Source organism: Pristiophorus japonicus, chromosome 3 (assembly GCF_044704955.1).
Source record: "Pristiophorus japonicus isolate sPriJap1 chromosome 3, sPriJap1.hap1, whole genome shotgun sequence".
In the NCBI taxonomy this organism is placed as follows: domain Eukaryota; kingdom Metazoa; phylum Chordata; class Chondrichthyes; family Pristiophoridae; genus Pristiophorus; species Pristiophorus japonicus.
Window position 1 is genome coordinate 131,243,229 of NC_091979.1, and position 14,115 is coordinate 131,257,343.

The 14,115-nt window shown below is 39.2% G+C and overlaps 1 protein-coding gene across 1 annotated transcript in view; it reads left to right on the forward strand.

Annotated features, from left to right (window-relative positions):
• The first annotated feature begins 240 nt into the window (after positions 1 to 240).
• Positions 241 to 14,115, forward strand: part of znf804a (zinc finger protein 804A) — a 451,457-nt gene continuing 437,582 nt past the window's right edge. The window contains exon 1 of the mRNA XM_070875827.1: positions 241 to 351. Coding sequence (XP_070731928.1) covers positions 241 to 351 — 111 coding nt within the window. The remainder of the gene's footprint in view (positions 352 to 14,115) is intronic.

Genomic DNA, 14,115 nt, shown 5'->3' on the forward strand with positions numbered 1-14,115 from the left:
GTGCAGCAGAGATGCAAAGAGATTGGGCACACTGCTTTAAGCAGGACGAATCAGCAGTAGACGGAAAAGCTGACTAGCTAATGCCTCATTTGCTTATGCTGATGTACCAGCGTGAAACAAGAGAAAAGAGGAGCAGCATTCATTGAGTGCTGTGTGTTCCTAGCTCAGATCATCAGGAGGCTTCGCGTTTGCAGTCCACTTGAACTGTATGCACTGTGTGCATGGGAGCTACAGCATCATATGGCGTGTTACTATATTGTCATCAGCTCCACACACCTTAGCAATGGCCATTTCAGAAACATCAAGGGAGTTTTTCGGGGACCACTCTGCAAGAATGGAAACAAGACACTGGTATTTAGCTTATTTTAAGCTTATCACAGAAAGTTAATTGATCACTGACAGTTTAAACTTTACTTGTTTAACTAGCCGGTAAAATAAAATTCGGAATATATAGTGATAATGGCATAAATGTATTTGTGTGCTGCATGAAATTTAAATTATTGCATTGTTATTTATTTGCAATTTTTCTCAGTACTTTTTGGGCTAATGAAGTAAAAGAAAGATGATATGTGCATTGATTACTAGCAATGACTTAAGATATCAATAGATTGCTACAATAAGATATGTTGCAGGGTGGCTAAGAAATGTTAGTAAAATGCAGCAAAATATAATTACCTATTAATTGTATTATTTAGGATTCTTTAGCTCAATCACTCCTCACGTTAGTGCTTTTCCGAGTTCTCCAAATTACCTAGGACCACCTGTCATGAATGCAAGATTCCAACAATTTTATGGCAGGGGTTGTGTTTAACTGTTTGTTGTTTTATTGTCGACTATGCTTAGATTATATACAGATTCCTTGTTATTTCATCTCATTTCTTCCTCAATCCATCAATTTGTTACCATTAGTAGGCTGCCTGTCAACAGCAGTATGTAAGTACAACTTGCCAACATCTCATCGGTTCGGCTGCTGCCTGTTCTAAATTTATTTCATTCTAAATACTAGATGAATTGCAAAGGAATGGAGGGATGAAAATGAAAGCACCCGGTGATAGCACGGACAAGAAACAATCAGCAGGGAAATTTGATAATATTATCTTAGAAACAGCTTTGAAGAAGATTTTGTCTCCTAATATATGTCATGGTACCAGGGTTAGTCTATGGACTATCATACTGCCTTTTTAACAAGCACACAATACTGTACTAGTTTGGCAGTTTTATAAAGTTACACATTACTTTGTATTAACAAGAGCAGCCGAAGACCGCTCTGGTTAGTCTGTTGGTTTTAGTTTGTTTGTCATTTTATATTACAGAATAATATTAGCAAATTAACAAGCTAGCTTTCAAGTTCAATTGACTTTGTTCATAAATTTAATGGAAAACTGACTCGAACTATAAACTGGATTTATTTTTCACCTATAATTCCCAGTCAGAAGTTTACTTAAAGCTTAGAAAGTCTATAAAATTGTTAAGTAGTAATAACATTAAAGCTAACCATATTAGTCCTTTATTAGCATGGTAACTGCAAGAAAGAATAGAGCAAAGCTTCTATAAAGCTATTCAATATTTTTTTCACAAGAATATAATTTAATTAAAGATAAGACTGATTAATTTAAGAATAAAGTTATGAGCTATCGAGGGCATAGAAGTTGAGTTGCTCACTCTGCACAACATCTTGTTCATGGCTACCAAATATAACTATACAAGTGTCAGAAGTTTCATTAGCCCTCAGCTAGTGTTTAGATATTGTTAGCGCATATGCCAGAGGAAAAGACAATGGGAAAAAGGATGTAAAAAACCCTTGTGATAGTGGTGCAGTGCTTCAGCTCTTTAAACTATATATTTGATATACAAGTCTGTCGCCCAACAGTACAAGTTCTGAAAACATACCAGAAAATAAATCACCTGGAGTGTGGAACATCTTGAGATACAGAAAGCGTGAACATTTTCGAAGCATGCCATGATTGTGGGTCAGTAGTATTATTAATAATGATCAGTGGATCAAGAACATTGTAATTAAACATTTCAGTAACCAAACATGGTGTTCTAACAAAACTATAAATAAAAAAAACAAATATAGTACCTGGTATTTGGAAAATTTAATATAGCAAATCTAAAAATTAACTGAACACAAAAAAGTTTTACACGCAAATTTATGTACATCCTGATTATGCATGGGAATTTGAAATGGTGAAAATTGCCAGAATGAATGTAAAAACATTATACTTTGATTTATATAGCGCCTGTAACGTAGCAAAACGTCCCAAGGTGCTTCACAGCAGTGTTATAAGACCAAACCGATAAATTTGACACCGAGCCTCAAAAGAAGAAATTAAGGCAGATGACCAAAAGTATATCATAAGAATAAAAATCAGCAAATTGCCTCGGCTAAGAACAAAAAAGTTGAAAAAACTCTGAAACTATACATTGGCCTCTGTAACCTTTAGAAGACTGCAAATCCATTCCATCCAGAAGAAACCAAAAAGGCTAATGGAAGGTTGGCCTTTATCTCCAGGGGGTTGGAATACAAAGGGGAGGAAGTTATGCTTCAGTGACACCCCATCTGGAGTACTGCATTCAGTTTTAGGCACCGCAAATCAGATGGGGATACAGCAGACTCAACAGGATGCTTAAATGGTTAAATTATGAGGACAGGTTGTGTCAGCTCAGCTTATATTCCCTTGAGTTTCAATGTGAGAAGCTATTTCCTCTGGTGGGGGGATCTAGAAATTAGAGCTAAACCATTCAGGAGTACAATTAGGAAGCACTTTTTTACACAAGGGTTAGTGGAAACCTGGAACTCTCTCCCTCAAAAGGCTGTAGTGCTGAGTCAATTGCACTTTTCAAGACTGAAATTGATAGAGTTTTGTTAGGAAAGTGTATCAGGGATATGGATCAAAGGTAGATGACTGGAACTGAGGTGCAGATCAGCCATGATCTGATTGAATGGTGAAACAGACTCGAGGGGCTGAATGGCCTACTCTTGTTCCAATGTTCCAAAATAACCCCTTAAGTTCCAGGACAGAGTATTACCATCAAGGTAAATGCTGGTACAGTTAGCCTGAGTACAATTGATATTTTAACCAGTTTTACATGCTATAAATGCAGTTGTCATTTGTCATCTTAAGGTTTTCATTCATTACTTGAATGTTAGCCATTTCTTATATGATCAGATATGTTCAAAATGATATTCTTTTCAAGAAGCAATGTTTAATATTAGATCCAGAACAAAATGTGCGACACTGGGAAAGTTCTGTGCTTATAATGCTGTTTTGAAAATAAACAAAAGACTCATATCAGCTTTATTAGGTCAAAGGGGTTTGAGGCATGGATTCTCTATAGAAAAGATACGATCTAACATCTAGTTATTTATTCATTTGTGTGCACTGCTGAATGAATAAACATTTAAAATTTACAAAATGCACCTACACTATAATTATTTTCATTAAAAATGAAGAGAGAAAGGGTTTCATGATCAAAAACAGAAGGCAGTACATTGAAAAGCTACCAGAGTGTGGCAGTAGTCAGCAAGAGGAGATATATTTTGTAGTCATACAGAACATTTTGAAAACAACACAAGAGACAGGCGGATGAATAATATTTTTTATATACTGCAATAATGCACGTTGATTTTTATCTCGATTGAACAGAACACTGATTACCATTGGAATATCTGGTATACTTCAGTAATCCATAAATGGAATTTATTTAAAGGATTGTTTCATTGAATGCCAAATCACAAAAGAGAATTTGTAAAACTTGTTTCTTTTTGAGAAACAAAGCATTGGAATATGGCTCATTACCTGAACTATTTGAGAACACTATTCTCAGTTAGAAGATTGGGAATTTTAGGACTGGGGCATTCACAATAATTTGTGTCAAGTTGAATGAATTTCAGGAGTTCTACTTTGAGTTGCTAGGTTGCACACTACAGAGAAGAGAAGCCCCATCATCCTGCTCAAAAGATTGGTGTTGATATTGACTATAGAAAATTGTGCTACCTAGACTTTCTTTTTCTCCCATTTGGGGAACCATTCAGGGCAGATGGAGACTACGAAAAGATGAAATGAGGGAAAATGGAAGAGAAAAAAAATGATGCTAATGCCTATCATGTTCCCGCAATAAACTGCTAATTTCATTTGTGATAACTATGACCAATGTGGCTTCTCTGAGACATCAGAAACATATCACAACAGAAAGGAAGGTATACAACTTGGCAATCATGTCAGTGTACTTCTGTTATAAAGTTATTTAAGAATGTTTTAACTATTACTATTATTTAGCTAATCCTTTCTACTCTAAAGGATAGCTCATAACATCGTAATCTCATATAACATTATTTAATTTACTTTATATTCATGATAAATGTAACAACAGTTTATTTTTAGACATAAGGATTAAGCAAATTATTAGGAACATTGCTCACTCCTTTTCTGCTCTAAACTAATTGAATCAATCTTTTTTTTAATTCATTCATGGGCTGTGGCTGTCACTGGTGAGGCCAGCATTTATTGCCCATCCCTAATTGCCCTTGAGAAGGTGGTGGTGAGCTGTCTTCTTGAACCGCTGCAGTCTGTGTGGTGAAGTTACTTCCATAGTGCTGTTAGGGTGAGAGTTCCAGAATTTTGACCCAGCGATGATGAAGGAACAGCGATATACTTCCAAGTCAGTATGGTGTGTGACTTGGAGGGGGACTTGGAGACATTGATGTTCCCATGCGCCTTCTGCTCTTGTCCTTCTAGATGGGAGAAGTTATGGGTTTGGGAGGTGCTGTGGAAAAAGCGTTGGCTGGTTGCTGCAACGCATCTTGAAGATAATACACACTGCAGCCACAGTGCGCCGGTGGTGGAGGGAGTGAATGTTTAAAGTGGTGGATTGGGTGCCAATCAAGTGGGCTGCTTTATCCTGGATGGTGTCGAGCTTCTTGAGCGGTGCTGGAGCTGCATTCATCCAGGCAATGGGGAGTATTTCATCACACTCCTGACTTGTGCCTTGTAGATGGTGGAAAGGCTTTGGGGAGTCAGGAAGTGAGTTACACACCGCAGTATACCCAGCTTTTGACGTGTTCTTGTAGCCACAGTATTTGTGTGGCTGGTTTCTGATCAATGGTGAGTTCCAGGATGTTGGTGGTAGGGGATTCGATGATGGTAATACAATTGAATGTCAAGGGGCTGTAGTTGGACTCTCTCTTGTTGGAGATAGTCATTGCCTGACACTTGTTTGGCACAAATTTTACTTGCCACTTATCAGCCCAAGCCTGAATGCTGTCCAGATCTTGCTGCATGTGGGCACGGATTTCTTCACTATCTGACAAGTTACGAATGGAACTGAACACTGCAATCATCAGCGAATATCCCCACTTCTGACCTTATGATGAAGGGAACGTTATTGATGAAGCAGCTGAAGATGGTTGGGCCTAGCTATGTCCTGGGGCTGAGATGATTAGCCTTCAACAGCCACAGCCATCTTCCTTTGTGCTAAGTATGACTCCAGCCACTGGATAGATTTCTTCCGATTCCCAATGACTTCAGTTTTACTGGGGATCCTTAATGCCACACACCCGGTCAAATGCTGAATTGATCAAATTTATAAAAACATTTTGGATAATTACTTCCAACAATGCTTTTGTTAAAAGAGTTAACATCATAAGATGTATTATAGGGGAATAGATAGGCATTTCTGCGGCCACAAACGAGACTCCAGGATGGTATGTTGCCTCCCTGGTGCAAGGGTCAAGGATGTCTCGGAGCGGGTGCAGGGCATTCTGGAGGGGGAGGATGAACAGCCAGCTGTCGTGGTACATATAGGTACCAACGATATAGGTAAAAAATGGGATGAGGTCCGACAAGCTGAATTTAGGGAGCTAGGAGTTAAATTAAAAAGTAGGATCTCAAAGGTAGTAATCTCAGGATTGCTACCAGTGCCACGTGCTAGTCAGAATAGAAATATTAGAATAGCTAAGATGAATATGTGGTTTGAGGAGTGGTGCAGGAGGGAGGGATTCAAATTCCTGGGACATTGGAACCGGTTCTGGGGGAGGTGGGACCAGTACAAATCAGACGGTCTGCACATGGGCAGGACCGGAACCAATGTCCTAGGGGGAGTGTTTGCTAGTGCTGTTGGGGAGGGCTTAAACTAATATAGCAGTGGGATGGGAACCTATGCAGGGAGACAGAGGGAAGTAAAATGGGGGCAGAAACAAAAGATAGAAAGAAGAAAAGTAAAAGTGGAGGGCAGAGAAACCCAAGGCAAAAATCAAAAAGGGCCACATTGCAGCAAAGTGTGTTAAAAGACAAGCCTGAAGGCTCTGTGCCTCAGTGAGAGGAGTATTCATAATAAGGTGGACGAATTAACTGTGCGGGCAGCTATTAACGAATATGATATAATTGGGATTACGGAGACATGGCTCCAGGGTGACCAAGGCTGGGAACTCAACATCCAGGGGTACTCAACATTCAGGAAGGATAGACAGAAAGGAAAAGGAGGTAGGGTAGCATTGCTGGTTAAAGAGGAAATTAACGCAATAGTAAGGAAGGACGTTAGCTTGGATGACGTGGAATCTGTATGGGTAGAGCTGCGGAATACCAAAGGGCAGAAAACGCTAATGGGAGTTGTGTACAGACCACCAAAGAGTAGTAGTGAGGTTGGGGACAGCATCAAACAAGAAATTAGGGATGCGTGCAATAAAGGTACAGCAGTTATCATGGGCGATTTTAATCTACATATAGATTGGGCTAATCAAACTGGTAGCAATACGGTGGCGGAGGATTTCCTGGAGTGCATTAGGCATGGTCTTCTGGACCAATATGTCGAGGAACCAACTAGAGGGCTGGCCATCCTAGACTGGATGATGTGTAATGAGAAAGGACTAATTAGCAATCTTATTGTGCGAGGCCCCTTGGCGAAGAGTGACCATAATATGGTAGAATTCTTTATTAAGATGGAGAGTGACACAGTTAATTCAGAGACTACGGTCCTGAACTTAAGGAAAGTTATCTTCGATGGTATGAGATGTGAATTGGCTAGAATCGACTGACAAATGATACTTAAAGGGTTGACGGTGGATAGGCAATGGCAAACATTTAAAGATCACATGGATAAACTTCAACAATTGTACATCCCTGTCTGGAGTAAAAATAAAACGGGGAAGGTGGCTCAACTGTGGCTAACAAGGGAAATAGGGATAGTGTTAAATCCAAGGAAGAGGCATATAAATTGGCCAGAAAAAGCAGCAAACCTGTGGACTGGGAGAAATTTAGAATTCACCACAGGAGGATAAAGGTTTAATTAGGCGGGGGAAAATAGTATGAGAAGCTTGCTGGAAACATAAAAACTGCCTGCAAAAGCTTCTATAGATATGTGAAGAGAAAAAGATTAGTGAAAACAAACGTAGGTCCCTTGCAGTCAGAATCAGATGAATTTATAATGGGGAACAAAGAAATGGCAGACCAATTGAACAAATACTTTGGTTCTGTCTTCACGAAGGAAGACACAAATAACCTTCCAGAAATACTAGGGGACTGAGGGTCTAGCGGGAAGGAGGAACTGAAGGAAATCCTTATTAGTCAGGAAATTGTGTTGGGGAAATTGATGGGATTGAAGGCCAATAAATCCCCAGGGCCTGATAGTCTGCATCCCAGAGTACTTAAGGAAGTGGCTCTAGAAATAGTGGATGCATTGGTGATCATTTTCCAACAGTCTATCGAATCTGCATCAGTTCCTATGGACTAGAGGGTAGCTAATGTAACACTATTTTAAAAACAATGAGTGAGAGAGAAAACGGGTAATTATAGACCGGTTAGCCTGACATCAGTAGTGCGGAAAATGTTGGAATCAAATGAAATAGCAGCGTATTTGGAAAGCAGTGACATGATCGGTCCAAGTCAGCATGGATTTATGAAAGGGAAATCCTGCTTGACAAATCTTCTAGAATTTTTTGAGGATGTAACTAGTAGAGTGGACAAGGGAGAACCAGTGGATGTGGTGTATTTGTACTTTCAAAAGGCTTTTGACACGGTCCCACACAAAAGATTGGTGTGCAAAATTAAAGCACATGGTGTTGGGGGTAATGTATTGACGTGGATAGAGAACTGATTGGCATATAGGAAGCAGAGAGTAGGGATAAACGGGTCCTTCTCAGAATGGCAGGCAGTGACGAGTGGAGTGCCGCAGGGCTCAGTGCTGGAACCCCAGCTATTTACAATATACATCAATGATTTAGATGAAGGAATTGAGTGTTATATCTCCAAGTTTGCAGATGACACTAAGCTGGGTGGCGGTGTGAGCTGTGAGGAGGATGCTAAGAGGCTGCAGGGTGACTTGGACAGGTGAGGTGAGTGGGCAAATGCATGGCAGATGCAGTATAATGTGGATAAATGTGAGGTTATCCACTTTGGTGGAAAAAACATGAAGGCAGAATATTATCTGAATGGCGGCAGATTAGGAAAAGGGGAGGTACAATGAGACCTGGTTGTCATGGTACATCAGTCATTGAAAGTTGGCATGCAGGTACAGCAGGCGGTGAAGAAGGCAAATGGCATGTTGGCCTTCATAGCTAGGGGATTTGAGTATATGAGCAGGGAGATCTTAATGCAGTTGTACAGGGCCTTGGTGAGGCCTCACCTGGAATATTGTGTTCAGTTTTGGTCTCCTAATCTGAGGAAGGACATTCTTGCTATTGAGGGAGTGCAGCGAAGGTTCACCAGACTGATTCCCAGGATGGCAGGACTGACATATGAGGAGAGATTGGATCGACTAGGCCTGTATTCACTGGAGTTTAGAAGAATGAGAGGGGATTTCATAGAAACATATAAAATTCTAATGGGACTGGACAGGTTAGATGCAGGAAAAATGTTCCCGATGTTGGGGAAGTCCAGAACCACTGGTCACAGTCTAAGGATAAGGGGTAAGCCATTTAGGACTGAGATGAGGAGAAACTTCTTCACTCAGAGAGTTGTTAACCTGTGGAATTCTCTACCGCAGAGAGTTGTTGATGCCAGTTTGTTAGATATATTCAAGAGGGAGTTAGATATGGCCCTGATGGCTAAAGGGATCAAGGGGTATGGAGAGAAAGCAGCAAAGGTGTAGTGAGGTTAATGATCAGCCATGATCTTATTGAATGGTGGTGCAGGCTCGAAGGGCCGATGGCCTACTCCTGCACCTGTTTTCTATGTTTCTATTATTACATGACCAATCCAAATGTTTGAATTTGCTTCAACTTGAAAATTCTATTTACAGTATCTTCCATTTTAAGTGAACAGGAGCTGAAGACACAAAGTATACAGGAGGATGTAATGTAAAATGTCAGTTTTAAGTTTTTCTTTCACATGAAATGAGTCAAATAAAATGTTACAAGATTCATATCTCAATTTATGGAAAAGGAAGACATTAAAAATGCATAACATCTTACTCCATTGTTGAATTTTGCCATCTGAAGTAATTAAGCATTGTGTATGTTTCCTACTTGTTTGAAAGAGAAGAGCTATAAATTGAAGGACACTCAAGAAAACATTATGTAAAAAACCATAATGGACATAAGCAGTTTCTTTTAATAACTAGACATAACAATATCGCTACAAATCACTTTAAATTCAGTGGAATAATCCCTTTAAGGCAGCTTTACTCAGGAAGTCAGAAGTGCTTCTGATGTATGTGGCAGCATTTACAAGTTGCTGCATAATTTTTTTATAAATGTGGATTAAACTGAATCCCTCTTTATACATGCTTTAATAATCTTAAATAACATCTGTCGAAAATTTAATTAATTCAATATTAGTTATATTTTTATATTCTTACACAAGCAGTAAGACCCAACACCGATTTATGAAGGACTGAAGACAAAATATTGATGCTCAAGTTAATGAATTAAAATGAGCTGTACAAAACAAAAGCACTTCAGTATTTTATTTTCTTCTTTATTATATTAAGAAGCAGTATAAGTGCTATTTGTAATTAATATATTGGGAAAATTAAACCAAATTTTAAATAACTGACCAGATTGGCATGTGAGTTATGTCTGTTTACATCATTATTCTTGATCTTTTTTTAAGCTTTGGGAGGCTGTGCCCCATGTTTCAGTTCCTCTATACTTCTTTAAGGCTAGTGTTCTTATTACTTTTTCCCTTCAACTCTTGGGTCATTCTCTTGTCTTGTACTTTTTTTTATTGAGAGGCCACATCTGGTTTAGAACCTCAGCTCTAATGGTGATAGCTTCTGGGTTAGGAGAGACAAAGCTTCTCTCAGGATCTCCAAACTTCAATCTAATTGATAGTTTGAATCCAGTAATCCTAACAAATCAAGGCCTGCCAATTTAGAAGAAAGAAATAACTTGCATTTAAAATGTGCCTTTCATGACCTCAGGACAGCCAATGAAGCTTCTGAAGTGTAATCACTGTTGTAATTGTAGGGAAATGCAGCAGCCAATTTGCACACATCACCATCCCACAAAGCAATGAGATACTTGACCAGATAATTTGTTTTAATGATGTTGATTGATGTTGGCGAGGATACCAGGAGAATGGCCCTTGTCTTCAAATAGTCACATGGGCTTTTAAAAAAATCTCTACCTGAGATGCAGACATTGGTTTAATGACTCATCTGATAGATAGCACCTCTGACAGTGTAGCAGTCCCTCAGTACTACATTGAAGTGTTACTCTAGTCTCATCTCTTCAGTAGGATTTGAACCTATAACCTTCGGACTCACAGGTGAGTGTTATCACTGAGCCAGGTTGACACTACTCTAGAATTAACTATCATACTTGAAGAGTGCACAGTGTTTAGATTGGCTGAATATTAGATTTTAAAAATATGAGAATATCTTGGTGGATTGGAGGATGCCCTTGCATAACAGCTTGTTATCACAGCAGGCAATACACAGGTGTGCCTCAAAGATTGAAACCATCTAATGCAAAATCTGCAGTTGGTCCTCTCGGGTAGAAAGGTAGAGAAAAGTGACAAAACATGATTCTATATATTTCATGATGTGGGCACATATTCTTTGCAAGTCTGTACTTTTTTATAATGTATGCCATTTCTCTCAGCCTTGGAGAGCTACACAGTAAATATTACTATAATACATTTTGTGATGCTAAAGACGGATGGCATCAATAACACCAAAAAAGGGAAGAAATCAATAAGAACTCTCAATATGTGCATTTGGTGGAGAATTAAAAATAGTTGAGTCAGTTAAAGGACTCATTTTGTGACTTTGTCCTTCACACAAGTGACCTATTCCCAGATCCTTGGTACAATGCAAATGTGTCCATTATTGCTTAATTATATTTGTTGATTGGACAGATGTGATTATTCTGCATCATGATGCTGTGGGTGCTGAAATAAGTAAATGGGACCAAACATAACTCCAACAATATAACTAATTTGGAACATTGTGTAAAAAATCATGTTCTGAATCTTTATTTGTATCTGAGGTTTTTTCAAATTTCTAATTGAAATGTGCTTTATCCAAACATGTTCATCAATTAAGAAAAATGATATAATCTGAGAAAAGCTGATTTATTTTTTACACTTCCTTTAAAATAAGACTGCATTGATATACTGATTTTAAAATCAAAATTATTCAAAATGAAAACAGAACTTTGCATTCATTAGTATTTGTGTGCAATGATAGAGGTAGTATTTTGAGTGCCTCAGCATTGATTGCCGAATTCTACATGTGATATGGGTGGATCGGTCATTTCAGTTCGGAAATAGCTGTTTCCCTGATTAATAGTGCGAGGAAATATTAGTTCAGTTGCATCTTGATCTATGTATCCTCAATCAGTAAGTCAGGTTTGATACATTTTTTTATCCAAGACAGGAAATTCATATACGGCAATACTGTAGTTAATTTGTACACTGTGTTCTGTCCAATTTTGTCATTACATAATTAAGGTGATGTTTAACATAACCCACTTCATATTTGGCTCCCTTTAATTCTTGCATAATACAAAGCAATCTCTATATTTATCTAGATACCCTTGTGCAAGTGATGAAACTTTGTCTTACTCTTCTATGCATGTAATACAGGGACGAATGACACTCCATAATCTGTATTTCACATGAACGTAGACATTGATATCTTTACTGATGTAAAAAAAACTGTTGTGACTGGATGTGGTTTCAATGCATCAATTGCCACAGCTATCGCTCCACTGAAATTTCACAAGAAAACATCAATGGGAAATGTCGGACGACAACGACATCTGCTTCTCAAGTTTTACAGTATTCTGTGTTTCATTTGTGAATAAATATTGGTTTTAAAATGGTTATACTGTAAACAGAGGGCTTTGTTTATTTCACCTCCCACTTAATGTGATTTCTAAAGGTACAACCCACTCACCTAAGGAAGCACTCGTATCTTCAAACTTTCTCTTTCTATTTCCCTTTTATGAGCATTCTACCATTTCTTTAATCATTCAAGTTCAATAAATTATTGGAGGGGAAATTCGGTAGTGCCGGTTTCAATGCACAATGGGCAGCACCATTCGAACGTGAGCCTGAAGACATCGGGCCCAGGGCCCAATCAAATAGTGCCTCGGACCCTAATTGCATGAAACCAGCAAGCTGTGGACACCAATCTTGCACAGAAATGAAACTATAAACAATTTTTTTTTTACATTTTGTGGACAGCTTCCAGTTGTCCCTGTAAGGGCCACTGGTTAGGCTGCTGAATGCCCAGTTTGACCAAGTTTGCATTGGGGTCTTACAACTTGCATTAGAACCATAATTTGCATATTCAAGGAGCCTAATACCTGTTTCAACCACCGTCCTGCACACTTGAAAGTAGCTGGCTTCCAATTTGGCAGCCAGCACCCTTCCGTGGGAGATTTATATCCCCAACGCTCATTTCCCACTCAGACTGGGACACCAATGTTTAAGTTCTCCCCATTGTGTATTAAATTTCACGATTTGGAACAAGTGTTTTGACAATGAATGAATACTAGAAGATCCCCCATGGCATTGTCATGATAAAGCAGAAGCTATATCATAGCAAAGGAAATTTCTGGGGCATTGGAGTTGGGGGAAGGAGCACATCTCCTCTGGAGGGATTGCAAAAGAATTTTGTAACAGTTAGGTGAGATTGATTATTCCTGGAAAATATATTTTAAAAAATGCAATAAAAACAGAATGTTGGAAATCTCAGCGGGTCCGGCAGCATCTGTGGAGTGAAAAACAAAGTTAACGTTTCGGGTCAACGACCCTTCATCAGAACTGCCGAATGTTCGAAAAAAGCATATGCTTAAGCACTGAAAGGGAAAGAAAGAACAAAAGGGAAGGTCTGAGATAGGGTCGAAGGCAGGGGAGATTCGAGAGACCAAAGGGATGATGGGCCAAATTGAAATGGTAATGATGAAGTTAGAAAAAGGTTTCTCTTTGTCTCCTAATGGCAGCTGGTCATTACGCTACCATTCACACCCTATCCAGATTAACCTTTTTCTAACTTCTGTAACAGTAGGGTGAGTGGATACAATGGTGAACACAATGAGGAACACTTTTGACACTACAAAGTAATATAGTGTCAAATCACTCTGCTCAAAAGAAGCACAGGTTGGAGAACCAGCACTACAGTTTTAGAACCCCTTCTCCAATCCACACTCCTTTTTTGAGCATAGCTCCTACTTGGGAGCTCAGAATCAATGAAGTGACCCGAATCATAGAAGATTACGGCATGGAAGGAGGCCATTTTGGCCCAGCGTGTCCGTGCCGACCAACAAGAGGCTATCCAGTCTAATCCCACTTTCCAGCTCTAGGTCCATAGCCCTGCAGGTTACAGCACTTCAAGTGCACATCCAAGTACTTTTTAAATGTGGTGAGGGTTTCTGCTTCTACCACCCTTTTCGGGCAGTGAATTCCGGACCCCCACAACCCTCTGCGTGAAGAAATTTCCTCTCAAATCCCCTCTAAACCGTCTACAAATTACTTTAAATTTATGCCCCCTGGTTGTTGAACCCTCTGCTAAGGGAAATGGGCCCTTTCTATCCACTATATCTAGGCCCCTCATAATTTTATACACCTCAATGAGGTCTCCCCTCACCCTCCTCTGTTCCAAGGAAAACAAACCCAGTCTATCCAATCTGTTCTCATAGCTACGATTCTCCACTCCCGGCAACATCCT